General features: G+C 46.9%; 1 protein-coding gene across 1 annotated transcript in view; it reads right to left on the reverse strand.

The window, feature by feature from the left end:
• The window catches only part of TMEM223 (transmembrane protein 223), a 28,265-nt gene extending 2,978 nt beyond the window's left edge, over positions 1-25,287 (reverse strand). Inside the window, exon 1 of the mRNA XM_069645156.1 lies at positions 24,779-25,287. Coding sequence (XP_069501257.1) covers positions 24,779-25,151 — 373 coding nt within the window. The 5' untranslated portion in view covers positions 25,152-25,287. The remainder of the gene's footprint in view (positions 1-24,778) is intronic.
• Positions 25,288-25,504: the final 217 nt, after the last annotated feature.

A 25,504-nucleotide genomic window follows, 5' to 3' on the forward strand; every position in this document is an offset into this window, starting at 1 on the left:
TAGCCAGGGAAAGACTCAGCATCTCCTTCCATAGCTTCCCTTCTATGATGTAGGGCCCCTATCGTGGATATGCAGATCAAGGCCATACACGATCGTAGGTTCAAACTTGGCCAGATAACACTTCAGAGGGAGCAGGGAGAATTTACACACTCTGTGCCTCAGAAAGGTAAGTTGGGAAACTGATTTGGTTGTCTTAGCAAAGAGGTTACTTCTCCAAAATTTAATGCTGACCTTGTTAGTGAGATTGTACCCAAGGTATGTGACAGCCTTGACCTGGTCCACACTTTCTGGACCCATCGCCCAAGATCTTGCCTTCACTTTGATTCCCCTCGTGAAGACCAAGACCTTCGATTTAGACGTGTTGGGCATGAGATTATTAGCCAGGGCATAGGTAAAGAATAGATGCATTTTCCTTCTCAGGCCTCGCAGAGTTCTGTCAAACAGGATGAAATCCTCTGCAAAGGTCATCCATTCCAACTTAGTATTACCCAACTTAGCAGGGGGAGAGAGATGAGCCGTGATGGTCGCATTAAGGGGGGTTCCCAGCTCTTCCCGAACCCCACCTGAAACTGGCTCAAAGGGTTGCTTTTTTTTAATCACTCGATTAAGGTCCCTCAAGAGGAGGATGGAAAAAAACTTTGCTCGTAGCATCTATCAGGCAATGGGCCTGTAGTTGTTTGGGTCGAGTACATTGCCCTTTCATGCACTGGTATAATGATTGATTGCGCCCAAGTGGCAGGAATAGTAGGAGTCCGGAAGATATGGTCAAACATGGGTTTCAAAGGTTATGGCCATAGCACAGATGCCTCTTTGAGGATAAAAGGAGAGATGCCATCCAGTCCCAGGGAACAGGACGACATAAGTTTACATCTAGCCCAAGAAATGTCATCTCTTTCCCATGGACACAGGCCTTCAACAGGATTTCCCAACTCGAGGCCTCCTGTGTCACTAAAGTTCACAGGCAGGGAGTATTTTTAAGTATAATATTCAACCCATGCGTTGGCCTGTTTTGGGCATTCCATACCCCCCCACCCCCATCAGTATCGTCAAGGGTCCTATTAATAGTAGACCAGAATTTTACATCCTTCCCCTTGCAAAGATGCTCCAACATAGTCTGATGAGTCCTTAGATATGCATCCATCCTCAGGGATTTGACCAAGCTCTTATGCGTTTGGGAAATTTTAGATTTAGCAGCCACATAGTCTAATGCAGACAAAGACTGTTTTTTTAAAGCGCCCAATTTCCTGCATTTAAGTAGCTTTGATTGATATACTCTATCATCGCCCCGGTAGCTGCCAAGCTTAATGTGAGCATTGACGTCTGATTTTATAAATACAGGCCAAAATGATGTTATAGTGAGGATCCTCGAAACGTTCTCTTGTATTTCGCAGAAGGGAAGAGGGGCTCAAATTCATCAGAGAGGCTGTCAATTGATGGCTCAATTTAAGGACAGTCTTTCTATTCCAAATTACCACTTTCCCCCTCTTTTTTACGGAGAGCCCAACTAGGTCCGGTCTTAATTCAAAGATCAGGAAGAGGATAGTCAGGGAGAAAATTAGCTGTGAATGATCCCCTAATTCAGTGGTGATATGTTTCAAGTAGCTACAGTTGGTCCTTAAATCATTAGAAACGTAAAAAAAAAAAATTCGAGAGCTACAGTCCCCTCTATGCCATGTGTGCCTAGGAGAATGCGAAGATGGAGAATGATCCAACAAGGACATATCCCAATCCGCAAGAAAGCGATCCCAGTGTATTCCTCGTTTGGTGTTGGGGTGTAAATATGTAGGAGTAGCCCTAGTGTCATGCCACAGGGCTCCCTCGGCGCAAAACGAGTTGAAGTCACCTCTTAGGATTATATGCTTGCCGCAGCCCATTTTGTACCGGGCTTGGAGAAGATCGACCAGGCCCTTGTCTATGGTTTCAAACATAACCCATGAGGGATTCCAATAGAGATTCAGTAGCAAAATAGGATGTAGGCAAGGGCCCAGGTCCAGCTTAATCGCCAACAACCATTCATTACTACACATGGTTTCCCATTTAATACCCATGTTACCATCGAAGGCTACATCAAGTCCCCCTTTAGGTCTCCCCCAGTACCCCCGACTGCAGGGCAAGAGATGATATGAAAAACATTCTAACACAGGATGGGACAGAAGCATGGTCTCTTGAAACATATAAATACGAGGGAGGCCGCTGACAATAGGGTTAGCCATAAATTTAAACATTCATACCTCCACACTTATTCCACAAGATCACCTCGATCGCAATAGTATCATCCATGCCCTGATCCTTGTCTAATGATCTCAAAGGTCTTCAGGGCCTGCTGTATACAAGACCACTCCTGACCATTTCCCAAGAGGCTAGTGATGAATGACAATGCGTCACCCAAGTTTCGGGGTAGAGTAAGAGTGGTCATCCTAACCACCTCTTTTAATACAGTGTCGGGTTCCTTGAAAGCTAGAAAGGATTTAGCTTCCACCGTACTTTGCAATCCCACTAATTTATAACCCAAATATAGTACATTTTTCCCTTGACCCCAGACCACATTTGCAACTATCTCCGAATGGAAATAGCTGATCATTCGATGATTGTCTACAATAGGCAAGGAAATAGCATCAATATCATCCAAGGTTATGGATCTCAGGAGAGGAATCTTTTTAAAGATGGTTAATAGACTATTACTATTGAGCCTTGTAGATCTGTAATTTTTATCATTGTCCACCCAACCAGCAATTTTACCAATAGTATGAATAGTCCCCTCTTCCAAAAGTTCGACTGTCGTATGCTGTTCTTGGGGGCCCAAGGTAGCCTTCAAGGTGGGAGGACTAATTTCCACTATTTGACTATTACTCAGAGGATGGTTACTCGTAGGTGGATCAATAGGACCTCCCTCTTGAATCTTTGTAGGCAAAGTTCCCTCTCCACTAATCAAAGGATTCACCATGAGCTGCGATCCAAAAGAGACCCGGGCGTGGGTCATACTAATGATCTTGCCAAAAGCAGTGATCCTTGTCTGCCTAGTCTGTGCACGCTCAGGCAAAATTATCCCTGTTACCCCGGCATCAGGTCCCATAGATATACCTGGGCCCTCCATGATCCCTTCTCCACTAGCCCCAGACCTAGTTTAAGGGGTAACCTGAGGTTCCGAGGGCTTCTTGGAACCAGAGCAACCTCCCCCTCGTAGATGCTCCCTATGAGGGTTAGTTTCAGTTTGATTGACTCGCTCATATATTTGTCGAAGACCTTATAGATTGGAATTCCTCCCTCTCAACTTAGCCAAGGGCATGTTTTTAGTTTTTTTAACGTGCTTAGACTTTTTCTTACATTTTTTACCCCTTATATGAGATCTCCTCAGTGAGTCTGAGTTTTCACAGTTGGTTATGGGTGGGGATAGTACACCAGTCACCAACTCGACATCTTGCTGTGCCTCCGGGTCATCCATCTGCCCCAAGGCCTTCACAAGAGCCGACGGACTATCAGGAGCAACAGCAGCCTGCCGCTCATATGTTTGTTCAAGGGCAGTCTCTGAGTTGACCACTTGATCCACACTTAGGCCCTCAGGAGTGTTAAGTGGGATATAGTCCCTAGAGGATAATAGTTCTAATATCATTGTCACCTTAGCATCCAAATTCAGTAATCGTTCATTGTATTTGTCTGGCATTACTTTGTCAGGCTTGGTGTCATCATTAGATGGAATTATCCCCTTAGTAAAGCCATCCAGTAATGCCATACGTAACAAGAGTTCATTAAAGGCTATTTTTTGACCATTCACTACTCCTCCCCCAGATTCTCCTGCGTATCACGAAGGGTCCTATGGGAAAGGTTCAAGCTAACATGCAGATTTGACAGTAATGGGGATATCAACTCAAAAACCCCATCACATGGGTATATTTTGTACAATCAGAGAGGTTCTGTGAATTAGCGCCTTCCCTGTTGGGGGACTCCGTAGTTGAAGTAAGATCAACAGGCACTCCAAGCTCAATGATGGGCTCCATCTGAACGAACAAACTAGGGCACCTTTCCCTCACCTCAAAAGCACATGAAACACCAGTGCTTAGAGCCGTGTTTGGCATAGAAATCTTAGCCGTATTGCATTAATCAAGCTTTCCCTGTACTCCCACAGGGAAAATTAGCTGGGCCGTGTTTCCCGACCCATTATCCCTCTGGGTCCCCTAGTTAGACACTCTTCTGCAGCTCGATTGGGCCGATCTCCCCTGGACCACCCATCTCGACATATGCCAGTATTCGGCCCATCACACACACTGCCCCCCAACACCCGACATACGCCTACATTCTCTTGTAAAAGAAGACTCATCTAGAATAGAGGGCATAACTAAATCGAAGATGTCCTTAAGCAGCGCACTTGTTGCATTAGCAGCTTGATGAAATGAATCCTCCAAACAGAGGCTCGCTTGATGCTGCTCCAAGGAAGTTGATTTGAGAGTCTCCCTCTCTTCGTCCCTTGGGCAAGGACAGTGGGTTTCCATAGACCCCCCAGTTCAAAAAACAATCTCTAGGATCTGGATTTAAGCAGATGTTCCTCACCTGATTTCCCCAAAACAAAAACATTAGGATAGCCAGATGTGGAAGCCACAGTTGAAGCCATCATTTCACCGGGGAAACCATCAGAACCCCTGCTGTTAAATGAGTTCTTGCAGCACATCGAGCCTCTAGCTCCTCTCACATTACTAGATTGACTTGCATGCTGAGGTGTGGAAGCATGGAATCTAACCACCTTCCTTGTTACAAGAACAGGTGGGTCCAAAAGGCATTCTTGTATGCATTCGGCATCTGTCAACTCCAGTACATCCCCACTGATATTTGTGCTCTCAAGTGTTTGCAGATCAGCATTAGTTATGAACGATATGCCTATACAAGATCCCCCCCCTTGCCATTCTCAGTCGGTATACCAGCAGCCAATACATCATCCAGCCCCAAAGGATCAATCTCTTTCGTCTCCCGTGCTCCCTCCTCAGACAGAGTGTTCCTCATTTCTCATGGATAACTTGTTGACCTAGGCAATAACCTAGGCAGTAAGTCTGAGGTGAGCGCCACCTTACCAATCATGGTAGATGTCTTAATAGAGACTAAGCCTGTCTCTTTCAAGCTGTTTTCCCCACTCAGGCCAAAGCCACTCCTCAAAGTCGCCATGTTTCCAGTGTGGGGAACACAGAGGAGGACAGGAGAGAGTAGAGAAATGAAATAGTGCGTGGTAGTTATCAATGCCGGTTAAGAGTAGAAAGCACAACAGCGAAGGCACTGAAAATAAAGATCTCTCAGACCGCCAAGGTCAAGAGTGGTTAAGTAAGCCGTGGACCCTGGCACACCCACTATCACAGGGTGCTGGGGTTTTTCCTATTAGCAGAACCCTCCGTTACCTCCTAGCCCAAAGCAGGTGCAAGCAGACACTTCCAAAAGGGTATAGTTCAAAGCTAAAAAAATGCAAAGGCCGAGGCTAGCGCTGAGGCGGCTCAAAGGCACAGTGCCCACAGTCACCAGTCAGCAATGCCCCACAGTAAAATGTGTTTAATCCAAGAAGTTATAATGGCCGTGGCATACAATGTAGCAGCTCAAAGGCACGATGCCATCAGTAAAGAACAAAGTGAAGCTTTCTCTGTTGTAAGAGACAATGAGGCTCAAAGGCCCTAGGCCCACAGTCGCCTCACGTCAATGTAGAGCTGAGACAAATAGATATAAAAAAATAAAACAAGCAAGCTTGGAAAAAAAGGAACACAGTTGTCAAAGGTTCAATAAAGAAAAGTCATAGCAGTTCACAGCTCAGTACACACAGTCGCCGTCCTTTTGTAGCACAACAACTCAATCCCCCATACACTATGGGTAGCGTTGTCCCTCACACAAGCTAAGAGATGCTGCAACTTCTAATTTGCATACAATGTCGTAGGGCAGGAGCAAGGTCCGGTGCCAAGATGACTCCAAAGCTCCCAAGCCAACAACAATTACAGCTCAGCGTGGATGGCGCCCTCGCTATAAAGGAGAGTTTTCAATATCAAACAAACGGGTGTAGGTCTGTGTCGGCTCCAAGACCTTGACAGAATTGCCTCTATGGGGCGTGATTTTCTGCCGCCCTCCCTCCACCCAAAATAGGGCTGTGTGAAGTGAGCAGGGAATCAAACGTCATATTCTATGGCAGGGGATGCCCCTAGGGATTTAGTTGAGCGCTAGGACTGTTTCCTTGAGTGTTTGCACCCCTTGACATACTTGACATAATACAGCCAGGAAAAATGTTTGTGTAATTCGTTTGGACTCAGACCTCAGTATGAAGCATTACTCAGAAATATGAAGCTGACACTTGAAGGTAGCAAGTCAATATATTTAATAGTACTTCTGTTCTATACCAGCTCTAATTCTCATTACACGTGCTATGGAACATATTACCAATCATGTGAAGAGCGTTATTGCATAAGCTTAAAGCATGATTTATATTTAATACAGAATAAGTACAATTAATCAGTTTAAGATCCCAGCTTCAGCAACATGGAGTCTGTTATGTTGGTCTACACTAAGCTACGGTATGCTCAAGAGTGGTGAAACATAATAAAACACGCCTTTAGTCTCAGAATATGCACACAGTTTGACTTCCACATTCAAACTCATGCTTTCAGGCCTTGCTGGGCGGCATGCAAGTGGACCACGACTTCCTATCGATCGGGCCTCCTCACGCCTTTGTTTGTGCCTTCTGCTCGGGGAACTGCAATGGATGTCTCTTTCCAACCCCCCATGATTTCTTCACCAGTGCTGTGTGTGTGTCCCGTCGCGCCCTGTTGTGCTCTTTATATTAAAGTGGGACTTGGTCTGCCTTAAAACCTGTGCTTAATTTCCTCGCCCTGGAAATTTAGTCTAGAGCTTGAACCTGCTCCTGTGCTTTGCTTTGCAAAATCAAGAGACAGGTACTGTCTTTGACTCTTGGATATTTCCCTTAGAGTGAATGTGCTTCTGCTAGGGTAACAAGCAAAGCGTGTTGTTCTCTCCTAGCCCACTTTCAAACCCTATTATAATGAAGGCGTTTTTGAAGAGCTAGAGAGCGATACTTGTCCGTGCACACGTTCAACCGCCCGTGTGTATTTTTGATATCGTACTTCCTGTCCATGGCTTCTCTGATCTGACTGGTGGTGTGAAAAAGGCATCCCTTCAATTTAGCCATTTCAGACAGGGAGCAGCTATTCTGTGACTAGAAAGAGGAAGTCATCATGTCCTGTTCATCGCCTTTGCTAGAGCCAAGCAACAGACTATGCGTTTGTTCTTTGCGGACTTCACGTTAGTTTGTATTCAATGGAGCCTATACTATGTAGAGCATGTGTCTATGCTTGTCCTTTGATAGCAGCTCCTGGATTATAAGTGAACGTGTGCTTTCTGCTCAACAAACACTTGTAGTCTCTTGCTAAAATTCACCTGGTCTGAGCCAACTTGTCTTAATACGACTCATTAATCTGTGGCAACCTAAAGCCCACGACCACCGCCTGTCATGCAATAAACAATAGCAGTAATCAGACCTAAGCACCGTTATAGCAGCCAATAGCGCCCAGAAGAAAATTCCAGGTTTCCAAATTTCCTATGTTGGAAAAAGTCAAACTGCTTTTCTTATTATAGCAAGTCCCTGAGTCTCAGTCTCTTGAGACAGCACCGTAGAACGTAATTCAAATGAAACAAAATTATTCCAGAGCACCTTACCTCGGTCCTGAATAAGCCCGTCCATTGATAGCGCGAGAGGAGAATTCCCACCCCTGCAGTTCGTAACGATGTAACTTCCCAGGGGGACCACTAGCAGGGTGGCAAAATAATTAAACCACTAAGCTACCAGTTTACATAGGGGCACTAGAGGTAACAATGTAGCCAAGTTACCGCTCCCCATAGGCATAGAAAGGTTACCTTAGAAGCGGCCGGCGGCAGGCGTGCACAGACTGCTAAATCCTCAACTCTCCTAAACTCTGCTCCGCGCTCGTATGGTGCTTTTACGTTAATGGCTTCTCCCAAAGCAAAGGCCACAAAAGAAAGGCACAGCAGACTGCACCTCCTCAACTCTCCCCAACTCCGCTCTGCCGTCGTATGGTGCTTTTACTTTAATGGCTCCTCCCAAAGCAAAGGCCACAAAAGAAAGACACAGCAGACTGCACCTCCTCAACTCTACTCCGCCGTCGTATTGTGCTTTTAAGTTAATGGCTCTTCCCACAGCAAAGGCCACGAAAGAAAGACACAGCAGACTGCAAAGACTGCAACTCCTCGACTAAACTCCGCTTTGCGGTCGTATGGTGCTTTTAAGTTAATGGCTCTTCCCACAGCAAAAGCCACGAAAGAAAGACACATCAGACTGCACAGACTGCTACTCCTCAACTTAACAATTGGATAAAGCTGTCCAGATAGCCAGAGCAGAGGAAGAGACCTTGTGTAGGCACAAAGAAATGGCAGTAGCTGCATAGGCCACTGATGTATATGCTGTGGAATGGAAAGGGCAGAGACAAACTCAGATGTGAGATCAATGCCGAATTCCGGTAAGCGCTACCACATTGCGCATTCTTTGTGCTCGAATTTCGGAATTCGTTGCACAATCTCCTACAAGCGCACCTTGATGCCCCACTAAGAGGCCAAGTAGCTCTGCACTAGCCCTGCACTGAGAAGTGCACTTTACTGCCCTAATCACAGCCTCTGGTACACGAGGTACCCCTTTCAAAGATGGCCGCCGCACTCTAGGCGAATTCAAGTGGTGCCTTACCAGGCACACAGCAGCACTCCTGGCCCTGCCTGATTGGCCAGCTGCACCACATCTCCAGCCATTGGACGCCGGCAGGCGAAGCCGGCCCTCTCTGTCCAAGGCCCTCGAGACTAAGGCTGGAGCCTGTTCTCTGCCTGTTACCTGCCGATCCTGCCACCTGCCAGTCCCCTGGCCACCGAACTCCAGCCTCCCAAGGTAGCATCCACCCGCGACACCTATGCCCTTCAGGATGATTTGAGCGCTCCATGCCTAAATGCAAGGCAAAATCCTCTCAAAATCACACGCCTACTTGAACCCTCCTTCATCGGGTCTGACCACACTCTATTTTGACTGGCTCACAGCCCATTTACAACATTTCAAATCTAGACACTATGACAAGATCCTACGCCAAACTACTCTATGACTCTCCGATTTATATATATAAAACTCTCTGCCTTTGCTCTGCTGATCTGTCCATTCGCCTCTCTGAATTTAGTGGTTATTAAAACTGCACTGTGCCTCATTTATGCTCTGTCAGCCTAATGCAATTCTAGTTACCACCTCTAACTGCATTGTGATCATTTGCCTTTGTTCTGCTGATCTGCTCACCAACTACCCTAGATCTGTTGACCTGTAGCCCAATGTGTCCTTGTGCAACATATCACCATAGCCTCCAAACTCAATACTGTACTTAAACTCCAAACGCATGTCACGCTTATTCTAAGTGCTACTCGGAATGAATGTAGGTGCTAGGCTGAATCTAGGTGTTATTTTGAACTAAGTGTTACCCTGAACCTAGACGTTATTCCCAATCCAGGCGCTATCCCGAATCTTTGTGCCACCCTGCACTCATGCGCCACTCCGATCCACTGCTGTGCTAACTTCAAACGCTTGATATTTTTGATCCTAATTGCTTATCTGCACATCTGCGCTACTCTAAATCTAGGGGCCACTCTGCATGCCTGTATCTGACGATTTTCTGGCAATTTTCACACAACCTGTACCTGGCATTTCTAGGTGCCCTCTGGCACATATGCATTTTAGTGTGTTCTGGGACAGACAACCCTAGGGGCATTTAAGAACAGTCTACTTGCTAGCCATTGTGCCTTAATCTATTGTGTCACTGTGCCTGCCCATTACCCCGCTACTCCGACTACTAGGCGGCTTCCTATCCACCGCAACCCACTCTTTTGCCATCTAGTCGACCTCTCCACATCATATCCAGGTCGCACACTGACCATCCATGGCAAACCTCCTCTTATCCACTCTCACCCTAACGGCCACATTTGCCCTGCTCTTCCACAACAACATCACCCACCACAAACCTCGACCACAAGCACACCCAACCCAACCCAACATCCTCCATACACCTCGACTATGGGTTTCCTCGAGACCCAACACACTGACCAGCCTAACGGCTCCCTCAGCCCCATAGAATGGATCCGCCGATTTGCTGCACCACCCTCTCCCTGGAACCCATGCACATTGAAAGACAGAAACCTGAGACTCGGCTCTCGGTTCATAACCCCTACGACACTCACCAAAAAACACTCCCCTCTTCCCGCGCACTATCTAGCTAACGCCGCCCAAATCTTGAACATCACCCAAACAGCCCCCCTGAGCACATCCAAACAGCCGCTGATCAAGGGCGCCCTCATCAATGCCCGCTCCCTGGTCGCCCATGCGCTAGATATCGCAGACTTCATCTCTGCTAACAACCTGCACTTCCTGGCTATCACTGAAACCTGGCTGCACCAAGCAGCAGGCCCAGCGCTTTCCCTCGCCATCCCAGAAGGCTACTCAATACTGAGGAAAGACCGGGACATAGGCAAAGGAGGAGGAGTAGCCTTCATCGCCAAAACATCCCTTGGCCTCAGATTAACCCCACCGCCTAGCTTCCGGTCTGCAGAACTTCTGTCAGCCAAGCTTCAACTCTCAGCTACTCAAACCATACTATTACACCTCTTCTACAGACCCCCAGGCCCCATCACCACATTCGAGGAAGAGATATCTGACCTCCTGACCACCAACACCAAAACAGGATCGCAAATCATCCTCCTTGGCGACCTCAACCTCGGCCTCGGTGACCCAAATGATGCCAATGCACTCTCCCTGGAAAGCACCATCTCCCAACTAGGGTTCAAGCTCAGAATCACAGACCCCACCCACAACAAAGGTAGGACCCTGGACTGGCTAGCGGATCTCAACTGCTCTACGACCATCACAAAAAACGAGCAAACTGCATGGTCTGACCACCACTCCATCTCCTTCTCCATCCAAGGGAAACCACAACCAAACACTCCTACCCCCATCATCCCCCAAGCCCTCAGCAGAAATAACCGCAACATTACCTTACAAAACCTCAGCCCACTCTTAGACAACATCCTTACCCCCACAAACTATGTCAACCTAGACGCGGAGAAACTTGCTGACTTATACAACAAAACACTTGAATCAGCAGTTGACACCATCGCCCCACTCAAACTCACCAAAGCCAAACCGGCAGCCCACATGAACAAATGGTTCACACCAGAGCTAAAAATCCTCCGAAACTCCAAACGAGCCGCAGAAGCCACCTGGAGAAAAACGCCCAACCCCTCCAACAAAACACAACTCTCAATAGCAGCCACCACCTACAAAACTGCCATCCTCAAGGCCAAAAAAGAGACATATGACTACAGAATTGAGAGCGCCAAATCCAAAACAAAAGAGCTCTTCAATATCCTCAGAGAGCTCGAATCCCCCCCCCACTCTGGCAGAAACCTGCGTGAAAGATGCAGACTGGTGTGAGAGGATTCAAAAAGCACTAGCAGACAAAATCACCATGTTACAATCCAAAATCGAACAGAAAAAGCTTAACCTAACCAAAAAAACTAACCACCATCTACCGTCCACTACTCCCAAAACACCTACCTGCCCTCCCTTCTCCTTCTCACCAGTATCCACTAAAGAAGTAGAAAGCATCATTAAGGGCCTCAAACCCTCTAGATGCCAAGGGGACTCATGCCCAGCTCCCATCATCCAGGAAGGCGCCAACATGCTAGCCCCCTTCATAACAGCCCTTATCAACGCATCCTTCAAATCAAGCTCAGTGCCCAGCACCCTCAAGGAGGCCTGGGTCATGCCACTGCTAAAAAAACCTAGTCTAGACCCCAATAACCCAACCAACTACAGGCCAATCACCACCGTTCCCTACATCCTAAAGATCTTAGACAGAGTGGCCTACCTGCAAATACAGAAGCACCTGGAAGAAGACAACCTCCTGGGTCTCAGACAATCTGGTTTCAGGCCAAGGCACGGAACAGAGTCAGCCCTACTGGACCTAAAAATCCAGATGGACGAGGCAAAGGACAAGGGTAATATAGCCATTCTCTTGTTACTAGATCTATCAGCAGCCTTCGACCTCGTCGACCATCAGATCCTCACGGAACATCTGATGACGTCAGCGGCCTTCTCTAATCAGGCGACTGCCTGGATCCAGTCCTTCCTAACCAACCAAACCACCCGGGTCTTCTCCCCGGGGGCCTCAGCACTCCCTGTCCCCATCACATGCGGCGTCCCTCAAGGCTCGTGCGTCTCGCCGACCCTATACAATATCTTCACGAAGCTATTGTTTGACCGCCTAGACAACCTGGGTGTCACATACACAAACTATGCTGACGACACCCAGGTTCTCATCACCCTATCAGGGTGCTATGACGAGGACTCCACCAGAATCAACAATCTATACTTGGAGATCCAAGCCTGGATGGCAGAGCACGGGCTATGCCTCAACGATGAGAAAACTGAGCTCCTTCTTGTCGGCTCCCAACCACGGCTAAACAAACTAGACCCCCGTTACGCATCCATCAACATAGACGGTAACCAAATCACAGTTGCCAAAGAAATCAAAACCCTTGGGGTTTATCTAGACTCCACTCTCTCGCTCAAAAGACAGGTAAATGCCACAGCCTCATCCACAGCTTACACAAATAAGCTTATCAACGCCTGCAAACCCTTCCTTTCTGCCTCCAGCTGCATTACGCTAGCCAGAGCACTAGTGCTCTCAAAAATTGACTACTGCAATACACTCTTTCTCGGCACGTCAGAACGAAACCTGAACAAACTACAGGTGCTTCAAAATAATGCCCTCAGAGCCGCCCTTAGTATCCCACGACACGCCCACATCTCCAGCATCAGGCAAGATGCTCACTGGCTTCCGGTACGAGATAGAATCACCCTCAGATCCCTCGTCATTGTCCATAAATGCCTCCACAGCCACACCTCAACTAGACCAACCAGAACGCCATACTCGCACTGCCTCTCCGTTCCCAAATTTGCCCTAAAAAAAGCCGGCGGCGCCAGCTTCCCAGTCCTAGCTGCCAAACTATGGAACGCTATGCCGCTAACCCTCAGAACAGAACCCTCCTTTTGGACTTTTAGAGCCAAAACTAAAACCTGGCTTGCCAACAGAAACTCTGCCTAATGTACTTCCTCTCCGCATGCCCCTGTCGACCAGCCTGCAACCTGGTCCTCCATATCCTGGTCTCCCACACTTATTGTTGCTATTTCTCAGTCTTGTATTACTGTATATTGTATATTCCTGCCACACTTATTGCTGTTATTTCTCAGTCTTGTATTATTGTATATTCCTGACATGTTGTAATTGCATCTAAGTCCTGCCATGTTGTAATTGCATCTAAGTCTCCGGCGCCCAGTTACCCCAGGGTTCGGCGCGCGGTATAAATAAAGAAACTAAACTAAACTAATGATGAAAAGAGAGGGAAGAGAGAACCTCTGAAATGCCACAGACGTACCAGCACACGCCACTTGGCGAATGACAAAGACTGTCCCACAAGGAGCAAAGAATGCTCAAACTGCACGAGATATGGTCATAACGGGATAGCCTGCAAATGGCGGGGAGAGAAAGTTACGTACATAGATGGTGACATGGACATGAGTGGAGATGATGCATGCAAGGAAGATAGGCCTACAGTCATCCTGGTGAACAGTTCAACATTGAAAAGAGAATTTGATTTTGGTTATTTATATTGCGCTCCAAGACAGACTTAACTGTATACGGGCGCAGCTGATTAAAAAGCCTCAACAATGTGCAATTTAAGCAGATTATGTACACAATCTATCCATAAGCTGGATGGTACTAATTGAACAAATAAAATTTTAAAGCCTTCTAAACTGGACCAACGACTGACTGGCTCTAATCTCCATTGGGAGACGATTCCAGAGTTTGGGTCAGAAAACTCCAAATCTCCTGTCCCCTCTGGAGACAAATTTGGAGCGTGGAACAATCAGCAGGAGCTTGTCACCTGAGCGCAAGACTCTGGCAGGATGATAGCCACGGACTTGGCACTGAGATACTCTGGGACCAACCCACTGACACATTTGTAGATCAAACAGGCTACTTTGTACTTAATTATTCGGTCCTCAACCGTCAGCCAATGGAAAGGTCTGCAAAGCAGTGAGACCTGGTCCCTTTTACCCAGCTGCCCCAACAATCTGATCATAGCATTCTGAGCCATCTGGAGTCTATATCTGCTTGGCTGGAATGCCTGCCAACAGACTATTGCAATAATCTAAGTGGGTGTTCGTCATAGCCCCTACAACTACTGCATGATCTTCTGCAGGAAGTAAGGAGAGTACATTCCTCAGCATCTGCAGGGAGTAGTAGACTGACTTGACCTTGGCTCCCACCTGGGCTTCACTACCGAGATCATCCTGACAAACACAGCTCAGGTTTTTGATTTTATGTGCGAATGATAACTTCTCGCCAAGGATGTATGGGGGGAAAGATTGCTTCTCATCCACCATTCTCCCCTTGGGCACGAACAGGATAATCTCAGTTTTTACTGCATTACGTTGTAACTGGTAACTGGAGAAAAGCCACATTGTATGATGAAGGTGGATTGCAACGAAAATCGAGTGATGGATGACTCAGGGTGAGAACTAACAATCCTGCTCATTCAAGCATAGGACATGGTGGGATAGCACAAAGTGGAAGTAAGAAGGACAAAACACAGACCCACTGTGTTTGGGGGAGTCTCAGTGAAACTATTGGGCTACATCAATGCGGGTATTTAATTTAAAAGGCAGACAGACTACGACCAGAGTTTATTTTTTCAAAGAGGGTCCGGCAGTATTGGGGTAGGATGACCAGCACAAACTGAACATTAGGCTGGTTCCCAGCACAGATGATTAAGCGGTCTGAAACAGAACAGGAGGAGCGTCGGAGTTGAGAGATGAATTCACCCACCTTGTTTTCCTACTATGTAGACAAAATCCCCCTGAGACCAAAGGCAGTCCCAGTCCAGCACAGTGTGAAGCCCGTGGCTGCAACTGCAAAAAGCGCTCTGCAGGCCCAACTGGTGAAAATGGATAATGAAGGAACCATTGAAACGGCGGAGTCTTCCGAATGGTGGTGCCCAGTGGTACTCATAAAGAAACAGCAGTCGAATGACATCAGGTTGTGCATTGACCTGCGCAGTCTGCACATCGAAGTAATAATGGACAATTACCTGCTACCCTGCATAAATAAACTAACACTCATGATGAAAGAGGCCAGGTTCTTTTCAAAACTTAATATGAGAGACGCATACCATCAAATAAGCTTGCACAAAGAGTCAAGACCGCTAAAGGCTTTCATCGCCCCGTTTGGCACCTACCAATTCACCCGCATGCCCATCGGGTTGTCATCAGCCGCTTCAGCATTCCAAAGGACGATGGACTCCCTCCTGCGCAACATAGGTAACACTTCAGATATGAAAAGTTCAAGAACAAAGTGAGTGAATGTGATGCTGGATATGCATCGGAGGGACAGGGCCTCCGTATCCTTGTCCTTTACTGCTTTTTATCGTGTGTTCTGTCGTGTTTTCGGCGCAGGAGTTCATGTGGGACTCCTGGCGGTGCAGCTCTCTCTCTTTTGGTTTGGTGAACAGACCCATGGGATACCCTTATGGCACCCATGGGTAGGGGTACAACCCTGTGCCCCTAGTGTATGTTTTTGGGCACCTGTGTGTGACCCACAGAGCAGGGTACGGGCTGGTGGCAGCTCCGTGCTGAAATGACTGGTGCCCTGAGCGTCCTCCATTTTGGGATGCCCAGGCCCTGTCATTGGAATCGGTAGATTCCCGATGGAGACAAAAGGGCCCCCATGGCCTCTTGCTTTCCATCACCTGTTACCTTGATCTTCCCGAAGTCCCGGGAAGCCCTGCCTCTGTCCCTTCCCCCTGACTGGTTGTTGGGTGGAAGTTCCGTATATGGTAGTGTGGGGAAGTGCCGACCAGACTGGTTGGAGCCTTCTCAACGTCCGTATGTTGTGGGTACGCCTGTGGGTGGGACCTGGGTGAATGGAGTGTGTGACGAATACGCATTCTGTGTTGTGACTGTCTAGTATCTGGTGTTTGGCATAATGGTTGAGACAGCCCTGCCCGAAACCGGTATGAATGCAACTTGGAGTGTTGAATGGCTCGGTACTTGTCCCAATACACATAACTTTGTGTGAGTGTCTGGAGAGAAGTGAATGGCCTGAATACCTCGTGTGCCTGATTGGCTGCCTGAATGCCCGTAGTCATGATTGGATGCTTGAGTATGACCCAGCGGAATGAATGGGAGATCCACAGTACATCTGGGGACCTCTCACTGCTAGGAATCGTGTCCGGAAGCTGAAGTCCACTACGACCAGTAACTGGAGTAACTGAAGCTTAACCTTGAGCCCTGCTGGATGAGAAGAATTGCTGTTGCTCTCCTTCGCAATCTGAAAGCTGTTGTGACTCAAGAACTGACCCAGAGAGGACCTGGTAAGGTGCCCTCTTCCCGAGCTACAAGGGACCATCGTGCACAGCTGATCTTTGCCTACGCTCCCTGGTAGACAGACCTTCGACAGCCTTCCGACCCGATACGTGGATTGCTGCGGAACTCCAAGGAGAAGCGCCCGGCCTGTTGTCCACCACTGTCGCCGACCGCCGTCGCCGACTGGAGCTGCCGTGCTCCCGTTGCCCAAGAACTTCATAGATCCAAGGACGCTCTCATCCGCATTGTCGCCGCTGTATCCTGCCGGAGAAGGCCTGACCGTCGACGCACCGAGGAGCATCCACCGGTGGGTTTCCCGCCACCCAAAGACCACAGAGACGCCGATGATTCGATGTCCTTGCTGGGCCACAGTTTTTCAACTCTTTGCAATCCAGAACTATTGACATCGAGGTGCCCCGCACGCCTCTTCCTTGCAGGATGTTTACGCTTCCCCATCAGCGAGCACCGCTAGGAACGACGCGGCCACTTCATCGTCGTAGCTCGACCTGTTCTCCGTCGGACGTTCAACGACCCGTGACTCCTGCCTTAAAGGGAGGGCACTCAAGAAGGCTTGTCGATTTCCCCGACGAGGAACGCTACAACGCCAAGGTACTTTGGGGTTGCAGAACTATTGGAAAGTCTAGTGGGAACCATATATGGACTGGGCTTGTATCTTTCTTCTAGAGGTTACCGAGATGGGGGATCTCCACACAGAACTGTGTTTAATGGTAGTTACCAGTATTCTGCCAATTGCTCAACCATCTTGCTTTCCTTCCTCTCTCTACTGCTGGTTTCCTCTTTATTTTGATCTGTGTGTCATTCTGACCGTATGCACTTTAATAAGATCTAATAACGTTAGTGGTGCCACTTTAGAATTGTACATATTTACAATTGGGGATTTTAGGAGTACAAAGTGAAGGTATTGTGATTGTGTTTATGACGTTGAATATTAATTATTTAAAGACTGTTTTAACCGATAGTGTGTGGACATGCCTTCGTGGGTGCTCGGGGACTACACTGTACTTAAGAACCAGCTTGCATCACCTCCCGAGAAGCTAGGCCTTGATTGCTCGACCACAACTACCAATACTAGAGAATCTTGGCAGGTGTCTCTGTGTCTCTCCTCTACCATATAGAGAGCAGAAGTACAGACCCCCCCCTCCGGTCTTTACAGTGAAGTGGATACCTCGGGTATAAAATATCAAAGGATGGTATCGGTCTCAAGAAGAATCTCCTACAAGCCATCGTTAAAGCCCCAGTCCGAGCTCAAAGGATGAACTAAGATCCTTTCTTGCAAGGCATAAAATAAGCAGTGTCACATTGCAATTTTCCATGCAATTCTGTAGGTTTGCTAATCAAATTGAACTTGTCTAGCAATGCTAGCTATTTAAGTTACCCTGTACAATGAAATCACGGCTCGCCGTGCCATCCTCTTTTGCCCCTGGGGCTTCCTTTACCCTCTTTTCTCTGTTCACTTCAAGTTCAAAGGGGGTAATGGAGAGAGAGTGCAGCAGTAATCATCTCATCCACTCTTAAGTACCAACGGCCTGTGTGTGAGTGCTAGGCAAGAAATTCTGTTTCAAATAATTGAAAACCAGAAGAAATTGAGATGATACTTTTATTAAGCTAACTATATCCTGTCCGGCAAAGACCAGTAACAATATCCTGTCCGGCAAAGATCAGTATGTTTAATTTTCTTTCTTTCTTTAAAAGACTGTCATGCAATACCATTCCTAAAAATGTAAGTTGTTACATAATGCATAATTACAGTATTGACACTGTGAAACACTGCCTCATCCCCATGCTTTACAGTAAAGTTTAGGTTAGTCTATCTAAATCTCATAGTGTCAAACTATATCTCATTTTTTGGGGGGAAGATGCAGCATATTGAACGAGTGAACACTTTTGAAAATGTCCATGATCACACATGCTTTTGATGCCAAACCTAGTACAGTAACTTGCTTGTTCCATACATGTGTGCAACTGGTGGTCAACTCATGATCTGATCTGAACTCCTTGACATTCTATCTTATCACCCTATTGTTTTATACCAGCGACTCTGAAAGCAGGATCGCTGCAAACTACTATTCCCCCAAGTTTTCTAAATTCTCTGTCTACTCCGCCACCCCCTCCGATAAGTGTCTTACTTTCCTCCTTCATAATGAATACACAAAGCGAACAAGATGTTTATGTAAAGTAATTGTAATTGGTTATTTATAACACGCTTAATACCGAAGATGTTTCTAAGCACGGACCTGGGATTCAAACCTGTGTTGCTCTGCGTCGTCATGCTTCCAAGACGAGCACATTGACACTGAGATATACTACCCGTGCCTGTGGTGATCAATAGTTCCATCCAGTCTGTACATTGACAGATCTACTGCACCACCATACACTGTATTTAGACTCTTAAACTCGCTTTGCTGTATGATTATGATGACATTATATATATCAGCACCTGCACAAGAGAGCTGGCCAAACTGTTTTCAGAGTCTTTTTATCATATCTATTTGTTTGTGTCCATTCATGCAGCTAACCTTTTACATTTTACAGATACTCATTCAGGGCTCATACTCTTAGTCCACTCGCATACATTGATGGGTGAGTACTATTGGCAGTTTATATTTGAAACGTGTATTTATCATTTATTTTGTTTGCAGTAAATGTCAAATAAACGTTTCACTATGTATGGCTGGCCTCTGGGTGGCAGCAGTGTGCCAAAGTAGGTTTGGGTGACATGCACCATTTTACAGAAAGCGCATTTAAAACATGTTGTCATCCATTGCCATGGGTTAAGTGCATGTCTCTTAGGGCGAGTAAGTAAACTACGTTACTCGACCTGCAGGTCTAGCAGAATTTTAAAGAATTTGCAGGGCTGACTCCTCTCACTAATGTCTTACTTCAGCGGTGCAAAAAACTGCTGCATTGTTGCTCATTTTATGTCTTGGGTAAAAATAACTTCTGGTGACACTAAAAGCATTAGTGCAACATTGATAATCAAATGGGTTTGTTTGCTCATCAAGAAACTATTAATGATCAAACTCTGCCAATTAATGTATGCGTTGTCTTGGACTGCCAAAGTACTACGCAAAACATGTGCCCCAGTTCTCAGAAACCACAGCTCCATTGAGAGAACTAAGGAAAGGGGTGGAATATGAACGACGGCAGGGACAAAACGAAGAGTTATGAGTAAGTCAAAAAGAGGATAGTAATGCCCTGTGTTTCTAACCATTCAACCAGTTTTGGAAACTTAAATAACCACTGATGCCTGTGCATATGGGTTAGGAGCCACACTGAACCAAAAGAAAGAGGACACGGAAATATGTAGTAGCATTAACACCCAAAGCACTGTCTGAAGCAGATAACTATTCTACGATGGAAAAAGGAAAGCTAGCATGGGCCTGGGCAGTGGAGTATTTCAGGACTTATGTGTGGGGTACGAAGTTTCATTTGGTCATGGACCACGAACCACCGATTCACATGTGTAAGCCATACAGGCACGAAGACGTCCACTCCAAGGCTAGCGTGCATAGCACCCAACTGCAAGTGTATACCCACAAAATAATGCACATAGCAGGTTGGGAGAATGCACAAGCAGGCAGCATGTCACGTGTACCAGAACACAAAGAATCGGCAACCACATTCCTCAAAGATGAATGTGTGGCAGCATTGGTGAGTGATTTAAGAAGCAGAGAATTCCTGGAAATTAGTGAAAATCATTGGATGGAAGAGTCGGCCAAAGATGCGAACATGGGAAGTTACTGAATGGGCTCTAAATGGATGGCCCAGTGAAAGAACCACTCGGAAGGATCGAGGCCGTAATGGAAAGTATGTGAGAAGATTTAGGAACACGAAGGGCTGTTAATGAGAGGGGATAGTGCCCCCGGGAATGAGAAAAGGTATTCTGCACAGGGCACACTCAGTCATTTGATATGACTAGATGAAGAGTGCCAGAGTCGTACTGGTGGCCATGCATGGACCAAGACATCATAACGATAAACAGATGCCATGAACGCATCAACAGAGATAAGAGACTCAAAAAACAGCAAGCGTCATTGATCCCCACAGAGATTCCTGAGGGTGTGTCGCACAAGATAAGACTCGATTTCATTGGACCACTTGATGTAATGTTGGTTGATCACAGGTATGGAGTAGTAATGATAAACTACCTATCAAAGTGGGTAGAGAGAATTTGTGGTGCTCAATATCGCCACAGCTACAGTCATAGAGTTTTAAAGGAAGGCTTACCCAGAGAAATAGTGACTGACAACGGCGTCCAGCTAGTATCGAGAGAGATGGGCACATGTTTGCAAAACCAGAATATCAAGCAAATAAAAGCAAGTCTCTATCATCCCCAGGCCAATGGATTGGTAGAACGGACTAACAGGTTCATTAAAGGTTCCCTACAACTGACTGCCGCCTCAGGGATGGACCTTTACAAAACCGTTAAGGAAGCAGTAGCTTCCCAGCGCCTCACTCCAAATGCAACTAACAGGTCTCCCATGAAGGAGTGGTGTGGAGAATTCAAAAGAGCAAAGACCAGACCAAACTATGGTGTGAGACCAGCAGAGCAGCCCAGAGAACAGAAGTGAAAATAAAATGAGCTCACAAGGATCAAATAACAGGATCCAGGTAAAGTCAGCCCCTAGAAGTAGTGCAAAAAGGCACTACTCATGCGTGCACCCAAGATGGTAAAAGGTGGAATTTAGAGTTGCAGTTTTCAGAAGTCTGCTTGCTGAGTCAAGAGTCGTAAAACTAGCCCCACAAAAGCGAGAAGCCTACAGGGAACAGGCAGGGCCGTCACGAAGGGGGAACAGGGGGGCAAACTGCCCCGAAACTCGCACTTGCGGGGGGGCTTTGTGGCCCCCTCACCTAAGTGGAAGGCAGCACAGTCTCCCGTGTCCTTTATTCACACAGGGGACTGTGCTGTCTGCTCTCTGCCCCTGTAATGATTTTGGTGTTTGTTGCGAAGCCGTTTGGGTCCACAACAAACAGCAAAATAATGGGAGACATCAGGGCTCAGAAGTGGGCTCTGCTGTCTCCCGTCATTCAGCTGAAAACGTGGACATGCTGAATGACAAGAGAGGACTCCTCTCCTGTCAGTCAGTGTCCCCACGTTGCTCAGCATGACGATGCTGACTGACAGGAGAGGACTCCTCTCCTGTCAGTCAGTGTGTTCATGTTGTCAGCGTGATAACGCTGACTAATGGGAGAGGAGTTCTCTCTTGTCAGGCAGCATGTCTATGTGTCAACTGCGTGGATGCTTTTTAAGGGTGCATGGAGGTAAGGTAAGTGTTTTTTATTTTAAATTAAAAGTGTAAATGTGTATTTAAATTAAATGAGTATGTATACGTGTATGTATGAATGCGTGCATGCTGGTGTTTGTGTCAATGCTTTGTTTGGTTTATGTATACAAAACATGTATGGAGTTGTGTAACTGGTGGATGAATGCATGGGTGAAAGTATTTTTTGTGAGTGTGTGGTCAGCACCACCCCTAAATGTAGCCGCCCTGGGGGCCACTTCATTAAGGGGTGGGTTCATGGCATCAGACGTGCACCTAGGCTAAAATGTCAGGGGGGAAAGGGGACTAACACTTCAAATGTTGGGAGAGGCGCTAACGCCAGAGGCTGTGAGGAAGGGGCAAACTTCCTTGTGTGGGGGCACCTAACATCTTTCCACATTTTGAATGAGACTATTCTGGTGAAGCTTCAATGTTACAAGCAGCTACCTCTTGCCTTCATTTCTGAAACGTCACACTTAAGGACTGCTGCGAGAATGAGATGCCTCATGTCACCACTTCCCTTCTTATCACTCCCCTTCCATACAAGTCCTAACCCCACATCACGATTTCAACTACCTAAAAATGTATGGATATGAATGCAGGTGCTAACAGTGAAATGACTTATCAGGGCCATGCTAATCCCTATGGCAATTCTCACCCAGTTCCTGCCCTTCCCACCCAAAACTCTTCCTCACTGGAACTCTTTGAGCTAGCTTTAAACATGCCTTGCCATCAAACTTTGCCCTCAATGTGCCAGCAAGTGTTTCCTCAAAGGAGTCTTCTGAGAGTTCATGACTTCATTGGAGTTGTAAACACAGAACTGGTGTAATAAAAATGTGTTAATCAGGTCTGCCTTTGGCCACTCAATTTGAAAACACCCTGCGTGTCTTTCGTTGAAGTTCTTTTAAAAATAAGCATTGGCAAAGCCAACAGTTTTGGCTTGTGTATAAGTATTAGGCATTTACCAGGCACTGCTATTAGCTGCTCAGGTACTCAAACCATTTTGCACTGGCACTATCAATGGCCAGCTAATACCAATACAGAAGTGACTTTCCCATGCCTACACGAATGCCCAAACTGTTAGCATTGCCAGTGCTCTTTTTGCTTTACCCGTGATGCACAGGACTATGCATCAAGGTTAAAGCAAACATACTACTTGGCTAAATTGGCCCTGCATTGAATGTAGGCCAATCTAGCCAGTAATAACACTTATGGTACACAGTCAGCCTGGATATACTTTTTGTGGCATGGCATTTTTACTGGCTGGGAGTCCGTACATGGTAATAATGGCATATATTTATGCAGCCTGCATCGACATAATTAGAACAACCAGCATGAATATATTTTTATACTAGCATATCTTGCGTGGATAGGCGGCATGAAATGTATTGGAAAATGTTCCTATGCACAATTTGTGATTTGCAACTATTGGGAATTTCCAGGTGCTTCCATACAAAACCAATTGCAAACTGTATGGATTTCTACCCAATTTTGCAAAGAAAGTGCTGTAAAATGCATACTTTTAACCCAATGTTTCAAACATTTTCTTGGGAGTGAGAACCCCCCTCAAGCAACCCTTGTTTGGTTTGGGCTTCCTCACTGTGCTCTGTTGATCCTGCCTAATTGGCACAAACATTTAAGCCTCTTAAATTCAGAAATGTACCAGCCTCCACTGTACATCATTTGTCACTGTGTATGATGTGTGTTTTAATGCACATACAGGGGCAGGGTGCTCCTTAATGATATGATATGGCATTTATAACGTGCCTGTACACAAGTGTTTCTAGGCGCGACAAGGCAATGAGGGAGAAGCAAAAGAGTAGGACAAAACACAGATCTTACTAGGTCTTGTGTCATTCAGATCACGCAAGAACAGGGAAGGGGGTAGGGGAGAAGTGCCGAGGGTGGGGTAGGATGCATAAGTGCAGGAACAAAGGAGAAACAAGAGTGCTGCCAACGGGTGGCAAGTGTGGGTACTCATAAGTGCAGCCAACGGGTGGAGAATAAGAGCAAGAGCGGGGACTCTAGGGTTACAGATACAGACCACAAGTGCAGGGGAAACAAGAGGCAGTGCGGGATTGCAACAGGACAAGCAGAGACCTGGGCCCGAATTCAGAGCTTGACCAGGTGACCAGTGTATGGATCAGGCAGGTGATCAGCAAGGGAGCGGAAGAGAGAAGGCAGAAGCAAAGAGACAGGTCTTGAGGTGCTTCCGGAACCGGAGATGGTTCTCCTCAAGTTTCAGCGAGGCAGGCAAGCTGTTTCCAGAGGGAGGCCCCAGCCGAAGAAAGAGATCTGCCCTCAACTCTTTGCTTGGGAAAGTGACTGACGCTCAGAGAATTGGAGGTGGCGCAGTGGAAAGCTCATGCCATCTTATATATATTTATTCATATGATAAAAAAGTTAGTCTGGCATGAACCTTTATTCAGTAGAGAAATCTAACTATGCTGTAGTTGATTTGGAGTTGTAGTAATAAAACATATTTGGGATCCTGCACACAAACTCAAAGGGAGATTTCTCGAGTCTCCTGTTCGCGGAAGTGCCGCAGCTGGCTGAGTGCAAAAAATTGTGAGGGGGCCTCACCAAATGTTTTGCCCCGGGCCTCACCACATCTTCTGACAGCCCTGGGAACAGGAGAGTGTCAGAAGAAAGAACAGTCAAGAGGAGATTCAGGAGATGAGCAGAACAGGAGACAGGTGCACCTCCAGGCTACGAGGTCTGAGCCGGAACCTAAATGGTGTCCCCACTGAGATTAACACAGGACTTGAATGTACTCCAAGAGAAGAGAATCAACTGCCTTACGAGTACATAAGTCAATTACGTTAGTGTGATTAAACAAGTCAGCTCAAACGTCATCGTGTTGAGTTTTATGTAAAGCCACAAAAACTACCCAGGTACATGTAAAATTGACACCGCTGAGGCAAGGCTCGGGTGCAGCCTTCCCTTTGCCCACTCTTTACTTATACAGCCCCCGCTACCTTTAAAAGCCTAATGTCCAGCTTACCTACGGTGAAGCAGGTAAGAGTAAATCCGTAGCGCCAGAGACTGGATCCCAGGTTTAGTGTCTTTCCACCGGGGCTGCTGTTGCCGCCGCCGGGACCCTGCACAGTGTCACTCGTCGCTCCGGCCCCATTACTCCTCTCAGTGTCCCTTAGTGAGCTAAATCCATAGTGCCCCAGGTAAACCCAAAAGCCACCTTGCCCAAGGCAGAAGAGCCAGAGGAGACGAAAGAAGCCAGGTCGCTGGTGTTTGAACAGGATCACATCTTGAGGAGGTTGCAAAGGGGGTGCCCCGGAGTAACACTTGGCCAAGAAGGGCGCTCTTTTACTTAGAAGCTTTCTAAACCCGAGAAGTATTCTAGCTGAATGGAGAATCATGACCCCAAGGAAACTTTGGACAGTGGCAAACCTCTGAACCCGAGAAATCCACAGTGTTCTGCAATAACTGACCCCACCAAGGTCAGACGACGTTAATAAAACAGACTGACAACGAAAAGCAGGCAACTAGTTTCTATTAGAGAAACGGCCCTAGCAACGTGTGCTACAGTGTACGTTCCATGTGAGCCACGTCATGCATCCACGTGGCTTTCACTGTAACCTCGTGATCAGTGTTGAGCGGGACACCAGGACCCGCTACAGAGTGAGTGGAGCTTCGCAGCACACTCAACAAACAAGAGAGACTCCGTCAGTTCCCCGACTACTCCGGAGGCGAATTTCGTAGGAAAGGAAGC

This window comes from Ambystoma mexicanum, chromosome 2p (assembly GCF_040938575.1).
Source record: "Ambystoma mexicanum isolate Mex_15411 chromosome 2p, UKY_AmexF1_1, whole genome shotgun sequence".
Classification (NCBI taxonomy): domain Eukaryota; kingdom Metazoa; phylum Chordata; class Amphibia; order Caudata; family Ambystomatidae; genus Ambystoma; species Ambystoma mexicanum.